General features: G+C 36.6%; 1 protein-coding gene across 1 annotated transcript; it reads left to right on the top strand.

Moving 5' to 3' along the window:
* The first annotated feature begins 13380 nt into the window (after positions 1 to 13380).
* LOC110200520 (vomeronasal type-1 receptor 1-like) lies at positions 13381 to 14317 on the top strand. The gene is given in 2 exon segments (XM_078146214.1): positions 13381 to 13623; positions 13625 to 14317. Coding segments are annotated over 2 exon segments (936 nt in total).
* Positions 14318 to 14966: the final 649 nt, after the last annotated feature.

Genomic DNA, 14966 nt, shown 5'->3' with positions numbered 1-14966 from the left:
AGATATGCCATGAATAAAAAAAGATGAAGCAACAATATCTATGCACTTCTTACTGTTGCATAAGCTATTGTAACATGTTCCAAAAGGCAATTCGATTCTCTTTTTACCCACAATAGTACAGTGAAGCTTGTTTGTATTTTGTGGTCATTATTTGTAAATTGGAGAATAACAAAAGAACAATGCACAATTCCTGAGGCATTGAGCACTTTGCTCCTATCTATTGCTCACTTAAGGCAGACCCTAGCTGTCAACCTCAGGCTTTGACCATTTCTATAACTTGGCTATTTTCACCTTTTTTTTTCCTATTATGAACAATTGTGAGCCCCCCATCACCTGAGACAGGTCTAAAAACTGGATTGGCCAATCAGGAGAAAGACAGTTTTGGTCCACTCTGAGCTTAACCTACCATAATGTCTTGTGTGCTCTCAAATAACAGACATGCTTTGCTTTGCTCTCTGAGTGAACCCAAAATGTCCCTTCCTGTGTCAGCAATTGCAAGGCTGGATGAAGCTGATCAGGAACAGTCTTCTGTTTATGACTGTCCAGGGCAAGATGTCTTGAATTGGACACTCTCTTGAATAATGGGACTTTTCTTATCTTCGTATTTTAGGGACACATGTTAGGATATCTTATGATATATATATCATCATGTTCATGAAAAAAGAAACAGACATTATGGATCTATAATTTCGATGGATACTTTGATGCTTCTCTTTTGTATTTTTAATCCACGCTATTAAGAAATTCCTTTCTTCTATTAAGGTAAATAAACACATGTGGAGACTATAATTTTGGTAGACAGAGGCATCCTGAGTTGGAATGGCTCTAAGTGTATAAAGTGTGTCCTTCAGCTTGTTTACCCCTGAGTTCAGATTTATTTTCTGACTCCCATGCATGCATGAGTCTCTAGCTTAATGAGAATAAGTAAGCTTGTTATTGCACATGTACAGCCTAGTTCTGTTTATTTCTTGGTCAAACCTCTGGTAAGGGGGAGTCCCATTCTGTTTGTTCTTAGGACGTAGTTTTGGTTAAGGGGGAAATTGATTCTGTTTGTTTCTTTGGAGCAAACCTTTGATAAATGATTGACACTATTCAGTTGTTAAACTCACCAAATCACATAATTTCAGAACTGCAAGAGACCTGAAAACCATTTCTTTCTACAGGATTCTACCTTAGAAGTGTTCTCTACGCTTTCTGAAAAGAATTCCATGGAGGGTAAACCCACCACTTTCCAAAGCAGTCCATTTTTGTATTAGTGTTGCTGTAATTGGTTGAAAGCTTTCTGTATATCAGTCTGAAAATGGTGTCCTTATAACTTCCACCAAGTGCTCCAAATTCTGTGCTCTAGAAACAAGGAAAAGAAACAAAATCACTTTTTTCAAATTCCTTAAAATCCCTAAAGACATGTATCACGGTATCCTATGAGTCTACCTCATTCCCAGGCTAAATACTACCAAATTATTCATCTGATTCTCTTGTAACAGAGACTTAAGGCTTTAAACTCTCCTGGTTATTCATGTGTAGAAATTCTAGCTTAGAAACATCCTTCCTAAAATGAAAAGCCAAGAATTGAAGCAATATGCCATAGTTTCTCTGAACAGGGCAGATTATCTACTTGGAATATCACTGGCCTTATAATGGATATTATCTCAATATCCTTGCAATATATAATCACATACAATTTATGAATGCTCATTCAGGTGTTGACGGCCCCATTGTGGAATTCAATGACCAATAACTTCAGAGATTCTTCCCTCTCTCCAGCTCCCATTAAATGCTGCTTTGCCCACTCATTTCTTCCTTGTATTTGAAAAGCTGAGTTCTGGAACTCAAATATTAGGCTTTACATTTTACTCTGTTAAATTACCTCACACTGAATTTGACTTAATTTGCTATTCTTTATGACCTTTCTGAATTTTGATATTGTCACCTAGTGAAACCCTCTTGCTTGTTTGTGTTATCACTGCTGCTTTTTCTACATTTTTCTTAATTATCCCTTAAATAATCCACTTTTGAATTTTTATTGCAATCCAACTTAATGCTCTCTACTTCCCCTCATTTTAACAATTTGGACAATACCTATTCCCTTCTGGGTATGCAGTGACTCTTCCAATGACCATAGTCATTCAAAGATCACAGAGAGTTATTTAACAACTGCATCTGAAAATTGGTAATATCATTAATCTAGAGATTAAAGTCACCTTAATGTCCCCAGTATCCAATTCCCCCATTTTACAGATGAAGAAACTGAGGCACAGAGATGACAAATGAGTTGTCCAGGGTCTCAAAGCCACTAAGTATTTGAGCTAAAACTTCTTGACTTCCAAGTCCAACACTATACACTACACCAGTTAACTGTTTTCCATACACTGAAATCTAGTTCCTGTTGTCCTAGTAACTTAAATTTATCAAGAGTTGCTAAATGTTCTTTCACCAGCTCTCTGGCTTTCATGGTTTTCATCTCTGTATTAAATCATTTTCATCATAACTTTTTCCAGTTCAAACTTCATTCCCCATGAAAGAGAAACAATTAAACAAAAGAATTCAGCCAGTGAGCTTTCTTTCCATCTGAAATTATCATAATGCCAAGCCTCAAGAATTTATTTTAGCCCTTTTTTGCTGTTCTCTTTACCATAAAGAGAAAAAAAAAACCAGACACAATTTTCTTTTTGCTGTTCTTAACAATAAAAGTCATCTAGCATTGGCTCATTAATTGTATTCATGCTCAAACTTTTCTAATATGCTGTGGATTTTTTTTTAATTTGGGGAGGGATAGGGGGATTACCATTGTAACCTACCTTCTGATCTCACTGTATCTGGATTTAGAGTTTTTAGGCTATTCCTGCCTGTGACCAGTCATTGGAAATGCTGGGAGCTATGGACTTGTTCGTTTTTTGGAGCATAGGTGCTGACTTTCCTGGTGGATCACATACAATTTCCCATAAGTTTATGATTGATTTGTGCTGTTCTAAGCTAGGTTAAGTCACTTAGTATATTTGCTAACTGGATTTCATGAAATATGAATCACTCGTGTTTTTTTTTCAATGTATGTTTTTTTCAGTTTTTCAGAATGCCAGCTTGGATAGAAATCCCTCTCCACACTCCCCTCTCTGCTTTCAAATTCTTCCTCTTCTACCCCGAATTTCAGAGTCCACAATTCTGCTTTCTCGGTTCCTTTTGGCATTGTCATTTCTGCCCATATTAGTGACCAGAAATAGGTAATAATCATCTAGTTTGCAAGTTGCTTGGTGTTCCTTATGTTCCTTTCACGTTTCCTGGAAAACAGAAACAGATCTCTCCGTAGCTGTCAGATTAACATAAACCTGTCTAAGTAAGGCTTCACCAGCTACCCTTACTCAGCTCTCCTTCCTCTGACCCCTGCCGATCTCTCCCTGACAGCACTTGTGGATTCCCATCCTTAATCCTTAGCAGGCATTCTGATTTGTCCTCCACACAGAGACCATAGTTGATTTTCTTTAAGCACGGTTTCATCTTACATCTCTACAGACCTTAAACTTCTCTGATATTTATTATTCCTCACAACCTGGTCCCAACGTACTTTTTCTTATCTTCCTTCACATTTTTTCCCCTTCACATGTTCTATGGGCCAAGCACACTGGCCTCATTGGTGACCACATATCTTCTGTCCCTGATTTTCTTATCTATTTCTCCCCCATGCCTGAAATGCTCTCCCCTAACACAGCTTCTTGGAAACCCTAGTTTTCAGTTTTCAGGAATCTTCTTTTGTATGAGGGTTTTCCTGATCCCTTCAAGATTATCTTTTGTTTGCTCAGTTCATTATATTTTCATATATGTGTGTGTGTGTGTGTGTGTGTGTGTGTATGTAGGTATGTTTGTACATATGTATGTATAATATAATCTAAACATATAAATAGACATAAAATATAAAGTAACAAGTAACATATATATCATTTATTCATTGTACACCCTACAACTGTTTTATATATGCCTATATATGTGTATGCTGCCTCTTCCTCTTGAATATAAGCTCACTGAAGACAAAGACGGTTTCTTTTTTATTTCTGTAATTCCAAGTTCTAGAACATCACCTGGCCAATAGCTGGACTAAGCTCAGTGACTGATTAATTCTACTTCAAAGGGTTTGAAGATCTCCTCTCATTGAAAAAAAATATATATATAACTTAATTCACATCATGTTTTTATTTGTCTTTTTAAACTTCCTCTTTGAGTCATGTCCTTCTATCTTTCAAAATCCAGATAAAGGTCTGGAGTCTTCACAATCATTTTTATTTATTTATTTTTACAATGATCCACTCTATCCCATTGTTTATATGTAAAAAAAAATAAAGATTATTATGTTTTCCATGATGAACTGCTCAATGTACAGGAGCCCATCAGGGACATTGATTTCTGTTTGAAGGTGGAGATACTAGAAAATTGATTGATTGATTTTCTAGGATTGATCCTAGAAAATTATTTTAACATGCCCAATACCTCCTCAATATTTCTTTTTTCCTCTCTCTCTCTCTTTCTCTTTCTCTCTCATCATCCACATTCTTCCCTTCTTTCTTCTCTCCTTCTTTCCTTTCTTTCTTTGTTTTTTCCTTCCTTCCTAAGCTCCTTCTTGTTTCCTTCCTTCCTTTTCTCTTCCTTCCTGACTTCCTTCCTTCCTTATCTCCTTCCTGCACCTTTTTATTCCTACCTATCTTCCTTTCTACCTTTCTTTATTCCTACTTTTCTTTTTTCTTTCTTCCTACTTTTCTACCTTCCTTCCTACTTTCTTTTTCTTTCCTTCCATATTTTTGTTACTTTCCTTTTTCCTTCCTAAATTCCTTACTTCCTTCTTTCTTTCATTCATTCTTCCTTCTTTTCCTTCCTTCCTAACTGACTTCTTTTTCATTTCTTTTTTCCTTTCTTTTTCTTTCTTATTTTCTTCCTTACTAAGCTTTCCCCCCTTCCTTTCTTCTTTCCTTCCCTCTTTCTTTCATTCATTCTTTCTCTTTTTCTTCATAGTTTTTTCCTTTCATTCTTCCTTTCTGCCCTCCTTACTTATCAAGTTCTTTCTTTTTCACATTTTTTTCCTTCCTTCTTCCTTCCTCCCTAACTGCCTTTTCTTCCATCTTTTTTTCTTTTGTTTTCTTTTGTTCTTTCTTTCTTTCTTCCTTCCTAAACTCCATTTTTACCTTTCTTTCTTCTTCCTTTCTTTGTTTTTTTCTCTCATTCAGTCTTTCTTTTTCTTCCTTCCTAACTGCTTTCTTTTTTCTTTCTTTCTTTTTTCCTTCCTTCCTTTTTTTCTTTTTTCTTTATTTCATTCTTTAATATTTCTCTTTCTCAATTTTTCACTCTCTTTATAAAGTTTTTTTTTTTAATTGCAAAACTTTCCTCATTCTTTACTTGGCTTCATGGCTCAGGTTACAGCAAAAACCTAGATTCAGGAATTTCTAGAGAATTAGCATTCAGGAAGGTGATACAAAGAGCTATGTTATTATGTGGCACAGCAAGAAGAGAAAAAAACAAACAAACAACATGCACACTATATGGAAAAATAACCAAAGCTTCACCCCCAAGGATACAAGAAACTCACCCAGGACAAGGGGAAAGTATGTGTCAAGGAGTAAGCCCTCTAAAGTTGGAGTTCAGGAGGCAAAATTATTTAGCCTAAGAACGCACTTGGTTGAGAACAGGCAATTGCTGATAGATATAGGAGAGGACATTACTAAATCAGAATCAGATATGGTAGAGAAGTTCTCTTCATCACTTACCAATACAGGCTTGGGTGAAGCTTGGAGAGGGAAAGTTTCCTTATAGGGATTACAAAGTGAGAGGATCTGACTTTAACTACCTAAGGCAAGAACAGAGAGGACTATCTCAGACCTTTGCAGTCAGTCAAGCTGCACTCAATCAAAAAGAAAAAAATGAAAACAAAAGAACTGTGAGTCTTATCTCTCTGTCATAGACTTAACAGTGGAGAATTACAGACTGTCTGTTTTACCTGGATGCTTTCACAGGGATTAGGGCCATTAGCCTAAGTACTTCTTATTGCGGTCCTATCATTCTGCAATTATCACACCTGCTCTCCATACTTTGTGGGAAAAAAGATCTATATGATAATTTCCCTCTTCATGGTAAACTCTCCAGGAGAACACTTGCTCATCTAGAACTTTCCCAACTTGAGAGCCACTTCTGACAGATAAACCCAAGTTTCACACAGAAACATTTTCCCTTAGATTTAGAACTAGAAGAGCCCATAGAGGATATTTCATAGAAGTCCAGACAGATTAGATAAATTAATCAAAATCATACAGATAGTAAGTAAGAGAGCCAGGTTTGGGACTTTTGTCCCCTGTGTGCCAATCCAGGAGGCATTCTGCTACTATGTTTTGGCTTTCTCACTTCTTTGCTCAAGTTATGGTATTGTCTTCCCAAGTCTGACCAACTTGTATTCTGTATTTAGCTATTTGTTTCTCATTTAAATGGAAATCTTATCCTATTGCTGATCTTGCTATGCCAGGCCATAGCCTTGTATTATTCCTACCGTCTGTGGACTTTGTAACACTTCTGATGCTCAGAAAGATGGAGAAAATCATGAAGTCATGCTAAGTGTGTCCAATCCTAATTTATATAACGTAATCTTACCTTTACCCTCACAAAGAAAAATCTTCCCTTTAATTTTTTAAAAATCCTAACCAGTTTGGTATCCCACTCAGCATAGCAGTGTTTACAAAATATTTCATCCTACTTCCAATATCATATGATTCCCTTTGCCAATTCCTCTTAGTTGAGAACCTTTAACTCATATTTAATTCAAAAACTTGAAGGACATTCCCTGCTCCTCTTCTCACATTACTCAGATGCTTTTTGCTACTCTTTTCTTTTTCAGTTCTTTTCACATGAAGAGGTGGTCCTTGTCTTTGACAAAGCTATTCCCTCTGTATTCACAAGTGAGCCCATTCTTCTCCCTCTACTCTCACACTAATCTTTATTTACTGATTTCTTCCCTAATGATTACAAATTCTCCCCCCTTTTCCTTAAAAAAACCTTAATTTATTCTGTCCATGATTGTTAGCTACTGTCTCATCTTTCTTTCTTCCCTTTCTTAACTGAAGTCCTTTAGAAGGCCACATTCAATTGAAGTCTCCTTTTCCTTTCCTCTCGTCTCTTAATTCTCTCCAGTTTGCCATCCAATTTTATTAATAAGCTGAAACTATTCTCTCCAAAGTTATTAATTATTATCTCTAGTTGATAATTCTGACAGGCTTTTTTCAATCCTCATCTTTCTTAAACTCTCTGAAACCTTTGATCTTGTCACTCACCCTCTTCTCCTTGATACTGTCTTTTTCTTTCTTTTTTTTTTATTTAGGCAATTGGGGTTAAGTGACTTGCCCAGGGTCACACAGGTAGTAAGTGTCAAATGTGTGGTATGAGATCAGATTTGAACTCAGGTTCTCCTGACTTTGGGGCCTGTGCTCTATCCACTGCACCACGCAGCTGCACCTTGATACTGTCTTCTCTTTAGTTTTTGTTACAGTATTCTCTCATTTCTGCTTCTACCTGTTTGTCTGCTTCATCTAAGTTTGCTGTATCTTTATCCAATTCATACTTTTAAATTCAGTCCTGGGCACCCTTCTCTTTCCACTTTACATTATTTTGCCTTCATGAACATATGAGATGTTTAGGGAAGACCAGAAACTCTGGTGTGAGTTCTTGCAAAGCCTTTTTCAGGACTAGAACCTCTTCAGGATTATATGATGTAACTACTTCACAAAGAACTCAACTTAAATGTTTCAAAGAAGAATCTTCTAGAAATGAAGGGCAAAAAAAGACATCAGAAACTTTCTAATCAATACTATTGTCTTAATGGTCTATCAGGTAGTACTAAAGGAGATATTCTCATATTCTTTTAGATGCAATGAATGGTTCATGGTGATGTATACTGGGCAAGCACAAATTATCTCCCTCATCTCAGGAAATGTTTTCTACCCCTTATATTTCTGAACAAGCAAGGATCTATTGCTTTGACAACTATTTACTTCCCAGCAGTGAAAAGAAAATGATTTCTAATGATATCGTATTGGGTCTCCTTTTGCTGTTTCAGATTGGATTTGGGGCCCTGGGGAATTTCTCTTCATCACATACCAATACAGGCTTGGGTGAAGCTTGGAGAGGGAAAGTTTCCTTATAGGGATTACCAAATAGTGGGAGGACCTGACTTTAACTACCTAAGGCAAGAAAAGAGAGGACTATCTCAGACCTTTGCAGTTCTCTTCATCATTTACCAATACAGGCTTGGGTGAAGCTTGGGGAGGGAAAGTTTCCTTATAGGGATTACAAAATGGTGGGAGGATCTGACTTTAACTACCTAAGGCAAGAACAGAGAGGACTATCTCAGACCTTTTTTAAATCCTAACCAGTTTGGTATCCCAATCAGCATAGCAGTTTTTCCAAAATATTTTATCCCATTTCCAATAGCCTATGATTCCCCTTGCTAATTCCTCTTAACTGAGAACTTTTATCCAGTATTTAATTGAAAGATTTGAGGGACATTACCTGCTCCTCTTCTTACATCACTCAGATGCTTTTTGCTACTCTCTTCTTATTCACTATTTTTTTCACATGAACAGATGGTCGTTCAATCACTGTTGGCAAGATTCTTGTTAGAGTCCTCCTTAATCAGCTGATCCTTCACCTGGGAGGTAGGCATCTACCTGAGAGCCAGTGTGTCTTCCAAAAGGGGCTAGGAACAGTTGACATGGTATTTGTTGCCTGACAACTCTAGGAGAAATACCAGGATCAGAACAGAGGTCTGTACACAATGTTTGTTGACCTGACCAAAGCCTTTGCCACCATCAGTAGCGAGGACTTGTGGAAGATTATGGTGAAATTTGGTTGCCTCGAGAAGTTCATCAGTATTATATGCCACTTTCATGATGTTAGGCATGCATGGGTTCTAGATAAGGGCTTATACTGTCATACTTTTCAGCCACTAGTGGAGTGAAGCAGGACAATGTGCTTGCTCTCATGCTTTTGAACATGATATTTTGTGCAATGTTGTCTGACAGCTTCAGAAAAGGAAGAATATTACATCAAAGTTAGCTACTGCTCTAACGGTAAATTATTTAACGTGAAAAGGCCAAAGGCCAAGACAAAAGTGGAAGGAGAGTTGGTGCATGACTTTTCTTACTGAAAATGATTGTGCCCTCAATGTAGCATCTTTGCCTAAGATGCCACAGAGTATGCATTGATTCTCTGCAATTTGTTTTCATTTTGTCCCATCAATTAAAACCATGAAACCAGGGACTCTCCACCAGAGAGCACTGCACCATTCATTCACGGAACCTTTGGTCACAACAAAGAAAAATTTTGAATGTAGTTGATGAGTTCACTTACCTTGGCAGTACACTTTCAAAGGATCTACACATAGATGATGAAGTTGATGTATATATAGCCAGAGCTAGTTCACCATTTGGAAAACTCCAAGAGAAAGTGTGAGACAGAAGAGGTATTAGTCTACCTACCAACTTAAAATGTTCTAGAGCCTTTGTACTAACTAAATTTGGGATGCCAGTGAAACCTGGACAATCTACTAGTGCCGTGCCAGCAAATTGTACTGCTTCCATTTAAATTGTCTTAGTAAGATTCTGAAGATTACCTGGCAACATAAGGTACTGGACACTGAGGTATCTTGAGATGAACTACCAAGCATTCAAGCTCTGCTTTGGACAGCATAATTCTGATGGGCTAGCCACTTAGTCCACATGTGAAACACACATTTATCTAAGAGATTATGTTAAGGAGAATTCACCCAAAGTAAGCACTCATGGAGAGAGTAAAAGAAGTAATACAAGGATACTCTCAGGGTCCCTCTAGAGAACTTTAGTATTGATTATCTGACATGGAAGATGCTGGCATAGGACTGCCTGAATCTATGAGCAAAGATGAATCTCTAACTCCCAAGAAATGTGACATGCACAGATGTAGAGACTTTACAATTCCAAATATTCTCATGAACAATTTGTGCATGACCTATGTTAGAGTCTTATGAATGTAAAACTGAGTGAAGGTTCTTTAATTTTTTTAAATATAAAATAGGAGTTTTAGTTGAAATCAGAGGAGAGTGAATTTCATTATATATGAATTTCCAGGTTATGAAAGCTATTTGCAAAGAGATAGAGAGGACGTTTAGAGATGGAGTTCAGTGACTTTTAGGATGTGGTTCCAAATTACTTTTCAGAATTGCTGGACCAATTCATAACTCTACCAACAACAATCTACCTCTGCCTCTTTCTCTATACCTCCTTCAATAAATGGTATTTTCAATTTACATCATTTTTGCCAATAAAATTATTTTAAAATCCTCTAATTTTTAGTGCTTTGGCCATGTGAACACTTGGATTTCTTCCTTTTGCAAACTGCCTGTTCATATTCTTTGATCATTTATCTGTTGGGCAGTGACTGTCACAATTATTTAGGGGAAGGATAATGAGGCTAAAACTCTGGTGCTTCTGATATGGAGGCACATGTTCTTTCTCTGCCAAAAATGACAGGAGTATTTATTCAGTATTCTGCATTTTCCTTTATTTTCATATCCATTGCAAAATACCCTTGTATCATGTAGAATGTTCATTACTTAATGTTTAATCTCATTGCACAAATTCAGTTTGTACTTTAGCAGTATTTGGATCTCATAGCATCATTGATAATCCCTTTCTTTGTTACGAACATGTTGTCATTTCTTCCTCTCCAACATGAACATCTCCATTAACACTTGCATCAGTCACAATTTGAATTCTCTCAATATCACAGTATTATAGGATTTATAAGAAGATAGCCACCCTAGAATTATTTTGTTATTAAAAACATTAGAAGTGATTCTTAAGCACCAAGTCTGAGGTATTTGATCTTTGTTTCATGGAAAATCTTAAGATCATCAAAGGCACAGAGCTATATCCCCGAAGCTACCCATTTGACACTTCTTTTCTTATGCAATTGTTTCCCCCTGTCTCTCCCCATTCACAATGTCTGGGAAAGATTTACAACTTGTGAGACAAACTTTGTGGGAATTTCAGAGTTTCTTTAGTTCCTAACCGGCCTAGAACTTCATACTATGTATATGTCAGATTGTTCTGTACTCAGGAGGCCTTGAACACAAGACTGTCTCATTTTTTTCTCCCTTTTTCCTCAGAGTTACAGGACGAGAGCATAATTTCTAAGAATGGACAGGATATTAAAAACAATTTCCCTCGACCCATTCATTTATTTCTTTTTCTTTTTTCTTTTTTTATCCTTAATTGTATTTGATGTTTTCCCATTACATGTAAAGATAGTTTTCGACATTCATTCATTCACTCTAATACCTAAACAAGAGAGACGAAACAGAGAAAGGAGACTACAGAACAATATCCTTAATGAACATTGACACAAAAAAAGTAAAACAAATTAACAAGTAGGCTACAGTAATGTGCTAGTTTATGTAGCATGATCTAGTTATATTTATACCAGGAATGCAATATTGGTTCAACATAACAGCATTTATAAACATAAATATAGATGATAAAAGGCCCTCTGAGAAAATAGGGCACCAATATCTATTAACAAATTAAAAAGAAATGAAAAAAATGACTTCTGAGCAGTGCAGTGAATATCATCTATCCAAATCAAAGAATAAACATTAGATGTTATAGGAAAATGTCAGAGGCCTTTTCAATTAAGTTAAGGGTAAAGCAAGGATGCCTATTATAAGCACTACTATTTAACAAATAGCTAGCAGTGACAGCCACAATAATAAGATAAGAAATAAAAAATTTAAAGAAAAAGCACAGGTAAATAAGTTATTAAAATATAATTTTTATAGATGATATTATTTCCTTCACATAATCAAAGAGCTCAACACAATTAAACAATTCATAAATTTAAGAAGTTGCAGGATACATAGTAAATTTACATAAATCATTAGCATTCCTGCATATTACCAACTAAATATGACAAGTATTAAACAGTAAATATTTAAGAGTTTACTACATACTAAATGCTGGGGGGCATAAATGCAATCAAAAGGGAAGTCTCTATCCTCCAGGAACTTACATTTTACTGGGGAAGACAACATATAAAAGGGAACTGAAAAGATTGATTGGGTGGGTACTCATGTATGACCGCAATGGTAGTGTCTCCAGAGTCTGAATCACAACTCTGGGTGGGCTGGGGTAAATGATAGATAGCCTCTGCCCATTGCTAAAACTGAGGTCCCAAGAAGGAAGTGGAGGGCCGTCATGGGGTAGCAATGTTTAACATGAGAAAGCCAAAAGGACTGAGGACATTTCCAGAGTAAGAATGGAACAGAATCATGTTGACAGAGTGAAAAATAGAGTCAGGATGGGAATGAGGATAGAACTAGAAACAGAAATTTCATTCAAAATAACTCCAGAAGGTAAAAGTCCCCAAATATTTAGAAGCTCCTGTATGAATATTCACTCAGGAATAATAGGAATCTAACAATGAAACACTCTTAGAAGAAATAAAAACAGACCAAATAAATGAAGGTACATTAATTATGCATAAGAAGAGTGAATGTAATAATAATGACAATACTTACCTATATTAACTTACTCATTCTCTGCCATATCAATCATACTACCAAAGAGCCATTTTTATACCCAGATAAAATAGTAGTGAAAATGATATGAATGGGCAAAAGGTCAAGAGTATCAAAGGTAATGAAAAAACCCCCACAAATTGAGGAGGAAGATCTATCAGTACCATACATCAAACTGTATTATAAGAAATAACACTGAAAACAACCAATTTGGAAGGAGCTGAGAGAAAGAAAGAGATGAAAAAACAAATACCAGATTCTTCTTGTCTCTATCACCTGTAGAACAAATATAACAAACTATAATATTACTGAGTGACATGACTGCCATCATGCTCAAAGACACAAACATTAGATATGTGACTATGAAACCTAACCTGTGAGATGGTTAGAATTCATAACATCACATCTGTATCTAATTATTCTCTCTCTTACAGATGCTTTCTAGATGCTGGTTCACTCTAGCTGCTAAGATATCTGCTAGCACCTTATAAGGTTTGTATGATGTAGCTATTTCACCAAGGAAGAACTTAACCTAAATGTTTCAAAGAGGAATCTTCTAGAAACAAAGGGCAAAAAAAGACATCGGAAACTTTCTAATCAATACTATCATCTCAATGGCCCCTCAGACAGCACTAAAGGAGATATTCTCATCATCTTCTTTTAGGTGTAATGAATGGTTCATGGTGCTGTATGCTGGGGAAGTGAAGTGCCTCCCTCATCTCAGAAAATGTCTTCTACCACTTATATTTCTGAACAAACAAGGATGTACTGGATTTGATAGTTATTTACCTCTCAGCAACAAAAAGAAAATGACTTCTAGTGACCTGGTATCGGGGCTTCTTTTGCTGTTTCAGACTGGATTTGGAGTCCTGGGGAACTCTTTCCTCCTGGGTCTTTATACCATCACCTTCTTCATGGGCCCCAGGATGAGGCCCATAGACTTGCTCCTCACCCACTTGGCCTTTGTCAATGACTTGGTACTTCTCTCCCAAGGGATCCCTCAGACAATGGCTGCTTTTGGGCTGAAAAATTTCTTGGGTGATGTAAGATGTAAAACTTGTGTTTTACTTTCACCGAGTGGCCCGGGGCCTTTCCCTCTGCACCACTTGCCTCCTGAGTGGCTTCCAAGCCATCAGTTTAAGTCCTAGAAGTTCCAGGTGGGAAAATATCAAATACAGAATCCCAAAGTACATAATCCCATTCTGTTTCATGTGTTGGACTTTGCGACTGATGACATTTTACTTTATTCTTTTAAATGTCAAAGGCCCAACAAGAATCAAAAATATCACTGAAAGAAATTATTTAATTTATTGTTCTGCCAAAATCAGTGCTTCATTTAATGTTGCACTAAATCTGTTAATAATCTCCCTTCATGATGTTTTATGTATAGTAATCATGGTGTAGACCAGTGGATATATGGTTTTTGTCTTGTACAGACACCACCAGAAAGTCCAGTACATTCATGGCAAAAATCTCACACCAAGTAGCTCCCCTGAGATCAGAGCCACCCAAACCATACTGATCTTGGTCAGCATGTTTGTATCTTTTTACTCCTTGAATTCTATTTTAACATTGCATATGCAGTTGGTGAAGCCAACTTCCTGGCTGGTTCATATCTCTGTCTTCCTAGCTGCCTGTTTTCCAGCTTATAGCGCTTTTGTTCTAATTCTTGGTGACTCTCAAGTCCTCAAGTACTCTTTGGCTCTGTGGGATAGAATAAAGTTCAATAAAATCCTGAAAAAGTAGTTAAGCATTTCAACCGGTAGAGTTCTGGACCTTGTAGACCAGAAGATCTGAGTAGAAATTCTGCCTCAGACACTTAGTTGCTATATGAAACAGGGCAATTCACTTAACTTCAGTTAGCCTCAGAATCATCATTTGCAAAATGGTGATAATAATAGTACCTACCTCTGGGATTTTTATGAAAATCACAAGAGAGAATTGTACAATGCTTTGTGCATCTTAAAGTTCTGCATAAATATTAGGTATAATTACTGTTGTTGTTTCCCTCATTATCATTGTTGTTAAACATACTTATCTACTCTCATCTCTCAGGAGAGAGGAATCTTGAAGAAATCATCAACATGAAATACGAAATTGTACCATAGATTTGAACCCAAACTGCCTGCTTTTGAAGACTTGACATTCTGTGTTTCCAGTGGTGATAGATTCATCAATTGGACTAAACTCAGGGACCTCTGTTGTCCCTTCCATTTATGAAATTTTATGATTTATCAGGACAGCACTCAGTCCATTTATCCCCAGTACCTAACATCATACAGGAGAATGCATTCTTTACAACCTTTATGAAAGTCCCTATATTGTTTGCTTGTTTATCAGTGCTAAAACCTAGGAATTCTACATGATCTAAGACTTAGGCTCTTGTGTTCTCATA

The sequence above is a fragment of the Phascolarctos cinereus genome, unplaced genomic scaffold (genome assembly GCF_003287225.1).
Source record: "Phascolarctos cinereus isolate Bilbo 61053 unplaced genomic scaffold, phaCin_HiC Scaffold_726;HRSCAF=1367, whole genome shotgun sequence".
Taxonomy (NCBI): domain Eukaryota; kingdom Metazoa; phylum Chordata; class Mammalia; order Diprotodontia; family Phascolarctidae; genus Phascolarctos; species Phascolarctos cinereus.
The sequence above is the reverse complement of the archived record's forward strand: the minus strand, read 5'-3'. Positions and strand labels throughout refer to the sequence as shown.